Source organism: Leishmania donovani, chromosome 18 (genome assembly GCF_000227135.1).
Source record: "Leishmania donovani BPK282A1 complete genome, chromosome 18".
Taxonomy (NCBI): domain Eukaryota; phylum Euglenozoa; class Kinetoplastea; order Trypanosomatida; family Trypanosomatidae; genus Leishmania; species Leishmania donovani.
Genome location: NC_018245.1, coordinates 656,206 through 664,094, shown reverse-complemented (window position 1 = coordinate 664,094; position 7,889 = coordinate 656,206). Strand labels below are relative to the sequence as shown.

The 7,889-nt window shown below is 61.0% G+C and overlaps 3 protein-coding genes across 3 annotated transcripts; all 3 read right to left on the bottom strand.

Annotated features, from left to right (window-relative positions):
- Position 1: 1 nt before the first annotated feature.
- LDBPK_181490 (P-type H+-ATPase, putative) lies at positions 2-148 on the bottom strand (the record flags this gene model as incomplete). Its single annotated transcript, XM_003860115.1, has 1 exon — positions 2-148. A coding segment is annotated over one exon (147 nt), but the record flags the coding sequence as incomplete, so codon positions are not given.
- Positions 149-1,735: 1,587 nt separating this feature from the next.
- LDBPK_181480 (hypothetical protein, conserved) lies at positions 1,736-4,882 on the bottom strand (the record flags this gene model as incomplete). Its single annotated transcript, XM_003860114.1, has 1 exon — positions 1,736-4,882. One exon carries the CDS (start codon positions 4,880-4,882, stop codon positions 1,736-1,738), a length of 3,147 nt encoding a protein of 1,048 aa, XP_003860162.1.
- A 1,319-nt stretch (positions 4,883-6,201) lies between these two features.
- Positions 6,202-6,756, bottom strand: LDBPK_181470 (chaperone protein DNAj, putative; the record flags this gene model as incomplete). The annotated part of the gene is made up of 1 exon (XM_003860113.1): positions 6,202-6,756. One exon carries the CDS (start codon positions 6,754-6,756, stop codon positions 6,202-6,204), a length of 555 nt encoding a protein of 184 aa, XP_003860161.1.
- Between the last annotated feature and the right edge of the window lie 1,133 nt (positions 6,757-7,889).

Below are 7,889 nucleotides of genomic sequence, written 5' to 3'. Positions count from 1 at the left end.
CCGTCGCGCGTTCATCATGCTCGCTCACGGCCTTCGACAGCACAGACTGGCGGCGCTGAGGCTTCTGTGGGGTCATCTCCGCATCGGAATGGCTCTCGGGCTTGTCCTCGAACGCGGCGGCGTCCAGCTCGTACTTTTTGGAGCTCATCGTCGGCGCTTGCAAGGATGCGGGCGGCACAAAGAGAGGGGGTGTTGAGAGAGGGGGGACAAGAAGAGGGCGTGCAGCGCTTGAGAGGAGACACACACACGCACAGACACAACCACCGAGAGGATGAGTTATGTATCCACAAAACGAAAAGAGAGTTCTACTTAGATGCTTTACGACGTGCAGGGGATTCACGCGTGCGCAGGCGAGCTTTTCTCTGCTCTCTCGGATCTGGTGGGAACAGTTGCGATGCAGGCGCTGTGACGCTTCGCCGGAGAGAGTGGGAAAGAGAAGCGAAGAGCTGGAGAGGCGGTGATGCACAGAGAAAACAGGAAAAGCTACAAGGTGTCGAGATTGTAAAGGAGATCAGAGAATAGGCTACTCGATCGCTATATTACGTGCTTTTCGCGAATTTGGTGGGGTTTGGGGAAGGCTGGTTGCCTAAAGAGGTGTATCGGCCCTGATGTGAACGGCTGCTCAGCTGTTGCTTTTACGCCACGTCTAGACTGCCCAACTTGTGAAGTGGTATAGCCGCGTGGAAGTGTGGTGTAGATGAGGAGAGTAAGGGTTGGGCAGGTGGCAGAGACCTCACGGAGCCGTTCGCGTGCGCGGGGGTGTACCGGGGAAGAAACGAAGAAAAGGGTACGAAACACTTTGTTGTTGTTGTAGCACTAAAACGGCGGTACTGCCGGTGGTGGTGGCGGGCGTGAGCGGCGTAGAAGATGCGCACGCATTATTGGTTTGGCCGTGGTGTCGTCGTGCATGCGCGCGCGTGCAGGGGAGGGGAGAGGAAGGGTGGGCCGCATGGCGCGGAGGCAAAGAACGTGCAAAGAAAAATAGGAAAAAAGAGAAAGACCAGTACGTGCACGTCAATGACGGAGGTGAAGAGAGGACGTCGAGGAAGGCCAGCATGGAGGGGTGCGTAACACTTCCTCGGACTCCGCGAAACGTCGGCTGTGTCGTTTGTGGACGGCCGAGACCATATTCGCCTTGCCTGCAGGCAACGGCGCCTTGCTAGACGGTGACTATGAACGATGCGCTGAGACCGCCGATTCAGTGCGCCCGGCTTCGAGCGAAAGGCGTGCGAATGTCACCCCAGCAACAAGCAAACGCCAGGTGGATGCGTACGCGCGGATTTATCAGGAACAAAACAACCGCCGCTCACTCGCTGTAGTGGTAGCCGTTACGTCACGCGCATCAACGTTTTGTGCGGTTATGCGTATGACAACCGATAAGCACAGCTCCGCTCCGCATCCCGCGGCAAGCGTGTCGTCCCTTCGCGCCTGCGCCGCACAGTGACTTTCCACGCATCACGAGCAGCTGAAAAGAGGAAGAAAGAAAACAACAAGAAACCGATGTGATGACCTGGTCGTGTGCATCGAGGCTGCCGCCCATCATATGCGTGCATGTATTCCTGCCTCAGAAAAGGTCCGTTGGAGGACATATATGCGTGAAAGAGATACCAACGTGTTATCTCTGCCCCAGCGATGGACAGTCACGCATGTGCAGCACGAGAAGCGCCGACAACTAGATTGCCACTCCGTCCAGTGCCTCTCACACGAGCGCCCGCGCGCTCCTCTCTGGCTCTCTTCAGAACGAGACCAGAGCCGCACGCCTGCGTACGAGCAACGGGGCCGCCGCCTCGTCCCTCGTCTCCCTGCCATCGGTCGCCTTCACTTCCAGCCACTGCGCATGTCGCATGAGAAATGCTTTGAGCGCTGCAGGCGGTGCTTGACGCAGCATGCCAATCAGCCCAACCGTGTTCGGAGACGCCAGTGGGGGCATTTGTGAATGTGCGAAGAGAGAGCGCACGTGCTCCGACGCGCGGTCCAACACCACCGGCAGCGGCTCCCACACACGCGCGGAGCTGAAGCCGTACAGCAGTGAAAGCGAGGCGTGAAAGTGGTCGTCCAGCGCGCTGGAAGCCGCATACCTACGCACCTTTGCACCGTCCTCTTGCACCCAGCAACAGCGCCCGCAATCACGCAGCAGCATGACGAGTGCTTCGTCGGCTGATAGGCCAGCAGCGGAAGGGCGACGGACAGCCAAGGCCAAGCTCTCTTCTCGCTCCTCAGGGGTCAGCTTGGATAGCAGGCGTGAGACTGGCAGCCACACTGGGCGCAGCTGCTTCACGAGGCCCACCGGCATTACCGTGCTCTCCAGCTCTGCCGTGCAGCCTGGTGACAGCCAAAAAGGGCGCAGTCGCACTCTACGAGAGGTCGTCGGCGCACGAAGCAGTGAGAACGGGATCGGCGTGCGCACCTTTTCGGACGACGTTGTCGGCAAAAACGACGCGTCCGCGGCCCTCCAAGCGAGATAGACGTTTTCGGGCGCAAGGTCAGGACAGTAGTGGATGCGGAGATGGTCCAGTGGCACGTACGTGTCAAACGGCAACACGCACAGTAGCCTTGCCCACCACGGCCACGTGTGCACCGGCTGAGTGGCTAAGGCCAGAAACGGGTAACCGATCTCGCCAGTCGGCACCGAGGACAACGCGATAAAGCCACCGCCGCCTTTGAGGGCGGTGGGAGTGGAGCTCGATCCGGCACCTGTGCTGGCTCCTGCTTGTGCATCAGGGGAGCTCAGCCGCATGGCGGTGGGCAAGGCTGCAGGCGATGCAGCCGCCTTGGCAGTGGCGGGCATGGCTTTGAACGACCTCACGCTGAGTAGGCTTTTGATGGGCCTCCGCACACGCATGACCGGAAAGGCCTTCGTCGTATCGCTAGACTGCAACACAGTGCCGCCGCTCCTGGGGCCGCTGTGAGTAGCACTGTCTTGGCGGTCGCCTGGGTTAGCGGCGGTGCCGGTGCCGGTGCCGGCGTTCGTTGGTGCTGGCGCTTCGCTCGGCGTTGCATCGGCACCACACTGCTCACACTTGTTCGCCGTGTCAGGGTTCCATGCCGCGTAGTGCGCGTTGGCTGCGCCGCGCTGCGCGTGCTCGAGGGTTGGCGCCAGTCGGATCTGCATCTTATCCTCCGACCTCTCCACAAAGTACATGTAGACCCGACATACCAGCGTGCGCATGCTCGTGCGCGCGCCAACAAGCTTCAGGATAGCGTCCGACGGGCGCAACTCCTCCAAAGGGATGAAAAAGGTGGGCACGCACTCGACCAGGTAATCCAACATCTGCATCGGCGTGATCCAACCACGCGCCTCGGCCATGGCGGTGTGCAAGGCTAGCCACTCGGCTGGCGTCGACGGGCGAGGGGGACGCACCGTGCGCACCGCACCAGCAGGGCCTGCTAGCTGCGTCGCAGTCGAAGGCTTGCTCCTCACGACCGCCGTCGGCGGCGCTGGGGCGTCATACAACCGCTCGAGATTCAAGTCGTGCGGCTGCAAGCCTGTTCCATGAGCCTGTGTCGCCGCCCTCCCACTAGCACCACTGAGGCCATTGTAAGGTATCTCTTGAAGCCCAGTCGCAGCCGCCAGCGCAGTTGCGGCGTCGGCGCTCCGCCCCAGCGCCCCCTCGTCCACATCGCCTGACGCAGGAGGCACCTCCTCCGGGCCCGCCTCCTCGCCGTCGTCTAGCGAAATCGTTACCAGCCACGGCTCTGCATCCTGCGACGCGTCGTAGTCCGCCGGGGGTGGCACGTACGAGCCATCCCCGGCGTCGCACAAGAAAGAGGAGAAAGCCGCCACCGACGACTCCTTGTGGTTGGTCCAAGCTGCCGCCTTTTGGCCCTCCGGAGACCACAATGAAACGGAGGCGGCTGCGCAGCTGTTCGAGCGCTGCACTGCAGCACGAACGAGCGCCGTCGAGTCTGCCGTGAGCGCCACATGACGACTGGCTATGGCGTAGGTCTGCTTGAAGCACCGAGCCAGACCCACTTGTCGAGCGCGCAGCTCCTGCGCGATCGGCCCCGGCAGCGACGCACGCAGCACTGAAATGGGAAGAGGGGTACCGTCCTCGGGCAAGAGGCTCGCAATGGTCGGCCACCATGCCTGCTCGGGGGTCGTCAACGATACGCCATCGCGGGCAGCGCCAGTGCCTGATGTCGGAAAAAGAGGGTTAGGTACTGCGGCGGGTGTTAAGCGACGCCTCGATCGCTTTACCGCGGAGTGCGCGGCTTCGGCTTCATGCGCTCTTGTCTGCGACGAGTAACGGCTGCCACATAAATGCCTTAGCTCCTCGCCCAGCACCATCGCCGCCACATCGAGGTCGACAATTATGGCCTTGTGGTCATCCTCTTCGCCTCCACCAATGGCAGATGCTAGGCCAGGCGCTGCAGCGGTGGCAGCGTCTGCGTTGAGCGGCGAGGTTGACGAGCGACCTCGCGCTACGTGCCACCTACCTGTATCGGGGTCCTGGGTGCAAGTAAAGAGATGCGGGTGGAGCTGCACGAAAGACAGCACGGAGCCGAAGAGCTCGCTGATCGCCTCCACGTCAAGTGAGCGGGTGAGGTCAGTCAGCAGCACGGTCGAGCCATCGGCGGGCAGGGCTGCCAGTGTGTCTTCCACGAGCGCATCAGCTGGCAATGGCACCGACGCCGGACTCTCAAAGGAAGGAAAAGCACCGTCCACGTGAGCACCAGCCTCCTTGTCAAGATGGGCAACCCCCTCGCTGCACGTGCCGCCGGGCTGGGGAGCGGCGTCATCGGCCGCCGCATTAGAAGCCGCATTTAGCAGTAGTTCCTCGTAGGCCTGCAGGTAGTCATCCTCGTCATCATCGGCGCCCTCCTCGTGCGCGTACGCCTGCGCGCTGTAGGTACGCGCCGTGCAGCTTATGGCGCCGCTCATGCGCAACGAGAGTTCTGCGCCTCTCAAGTACGCACGAATCAGCCGATAGGGATGCTGAGAGCGACAGGAAGAGATCCGAAGCGTGCAGCGCGCGAGCGTGTGATAACTGCGGTATTCATAGAAGTCCTGCCATGGGGGCACACGAGCAGCAGCTGCTGGTGCTGCTGCAGAGGCGGCGTCAAAGCAGCCACCACAGCATCCGGAGCAGGAGCGCCCTTCTATCCAGCGGTGAATACAGCAGCCCTTGAGAGTCCGCCTCATTCTGATGCACCGCGTATGCACGCATAGACTCACAAACAAACTGCACCCCGCATTCACCCCTTCACGTGTGTGTGTTCACCGCTATGCGGAAGAATGTGCGCGGGGGCGGTGCGTACCCCTGCTGCCCTCCCTCCCTCCCTCCTCGTCCTTTCTCGATGTGAGCGTCTTCTGGTGTAGGCAGCGAAGTCGGCCTTCGCGTGTGAGGCGGGTGTATATGGCACCAAGCCAACGGCTGTCCGGCACCGTCAGCACCACGAGCAGAGAAGCAGGAGCTGTTTTCTTGTGTCTTCGCAGATGCGAGAGTGGTGAAAGGGGGTAGGGGCGGTGGTGGGTCGAGCAGAAGGTAGCGTGCGTGCGTGGATGTTGGCGATGCGCGCGTATGCCACATCGACGCTGGAAAGGGTACATTCACCAACGGACTCAGCGCCCCCGCTCTTTCTGACCGCGAGAGAGAGCGAGTGAGCGTTTGTGGGTGGCTGGGGGAGAAACCTAAGTGAAGATTTCAAACGGAGCAGAAGGCGACGTGGGAGACGCCGTCGTTGTCCTCTTCGTGTCTCTGTGCGCCCCCCCCCGTTGCCCTCAGTTTCGGGCATCTACCCATCGCTTTTCCTCTGCGTTGTGGTTGCGGATACTCGTATAACTTACAGATCGCTCCGAGCGGAAGAGACGCGTGTGTGCGCCAAGCCATGCAGAGATGAGTGGCCTGCGTGCACGCTGTGCGCGAGTACGTGTGCTTTCCCGCGGGGCTTATACGACAGAGAAAGGCAGCCATCCCTTTAAGTAAACCAAGGTGGCGACGGCAACAGCTGGGCGGATGCGTGCGCACTGCAAGGCAAGCGTAGGCGCATACACGCAAGCACTGTACTACGCTGAAGCCCTTCCCGGTGAGGGCTTCCACAGGATGCCGAGGGTGCGGTCCCAACACAGTGCGCAGCAGCACCTTCAAACCAACGCGAGAAATAAAGAGAGAAGTCCAAGGCAGAAAGACAGACGGGACTGGTCCGTTGTGCTGCAAGCAACGTGAAAGTACGGGCATGTCCCTAGCGCTCCGCTGCGCGCTACGCCACTACCTCCACCACAAGTGAGCAAGAATCGCACTCGCACCTCAGCGTCTGGGCCGAGTACGTCAGTGGCACATCCTCGTCCTCGCCACTCCCTGCCGGTGCCTCGGGAAACAGAGCCACTTCATAGACACCGCCACAGCGACACTCACGCTGGTACACATGCACGCGCTGCCCATCGCTTTCATCACCGTCCATCCTTACACGAACAAAGTCGTCCATCAGAGAGTAGGTATCACTGACAGCGCCAACCTCGTGCGTCAACGCCTGGGAGCGGGTGGCATCGTAGGCGGCGCGCAAGTACGGGTCAAGCAACATCTCCGACGCCTCCTTCACAATGTGAAAGGAAACAGGAAATTCTGAGCACGGCGTCGTCCCGCCGCCGCTCGCCCTTCTAGCTGACGTCGTCACCGTTGCCTTGTCAGGGTGCGTGCGCAACGCCATGCGCTTGAAAGCAGCACGAATGTCACTAATAGGGGCCGACTGCGGCACGTTGAGGACCTCGTACGGCGTCCACTCCGCGTGACTCCACGAGCACGCCGCCGCAGACATGACGCGAAGGCCCTATTCCGGAAAGCGCGGGTGAAAGGGAAGGTATATCTCGGTGTGCCTGCACTGCTCCGCGGAGCAGCGGTGCCTTCGAAGTTTTGAGAGGCCACGTAGGCACAGCAACACGCCGTGCAACAAGGAGAGGAGGGCAGGGGGTATACAGCGCAGATGAGAAAGTAAAGAGAAGCAGAGCGAGATCAAGCAACTCATCACAGCATAAGGCGGGGGCTTCAGCAAAGTCCTTGATGCCGTCGCACAGTCCCCATCAAAGTGGGGCTGCGACGCCAACACAGGCAGAGCGCGTGTGCTGGCGTCTCCCTCGTCGGCATGCTCGAGGAAGCCATCGTTGAGTAGGCCGTGCACCCACCCCCATCGCTTCGACTAAGTAATTCGCGCTCCATCAAGCCATCCGAGGATGCACGATACGCAACGCCACCTCTCCAGGTAGGCAGCCGCGAGCGTGCCCGGTTGAACCGGGTCCTCGCTTCTGCACCACAAACACGACGCCTACATTGCCCTTTCGCGGTGCCCTTCGCCGCTTTCTTCTTCGTCTGCCGACACGCTGCACCGATTCTGCGGAGAGCCGATCAAACCCGTCCCCGCCTTCCTCGTCAAGGAGAACAGAGCGAAGCCAACACGAGAACCAAACGAGCCCACGCCCAGAAAAAGCAGGGCAACGCAAGAGCAACGAACGGCGGAAGCTACCACTCCCTCACCCCCGAAGAAGCGGGGAGCTGGTGCGGACGGTCAAGGCAGAAGGGTCAAATAAGCCCGTGCAGAAGGAAGAGAGTGAGTTCGACGCACACGTCCCCTCCTCCCGCTATTCGCTAGTCACCCCAATCGCCCCTCGCATTTAAGCTCTCTTTCCCATCGGCGTCTTCACACTATACCCACGTACAAGCCAACGCATAGACAAGCATGCACAACCACACCTCACTTGCCGCTGTCACACTGCGGCTAAACCCTGGTCGACCAGATGGAGCCGTCCTGACACCGAATGAGGTCATGCGTCTAGCGGGCTCGTCTCGTCCTTCATCGTCCCTTCTGCGGTTACGTGCCGCGCGGCCGGCGCTAGACACACTCGGCTAGACCGCATGCCTTGACCCAAAGCGGGGCCGCCTTCAGTGTCCTCATCG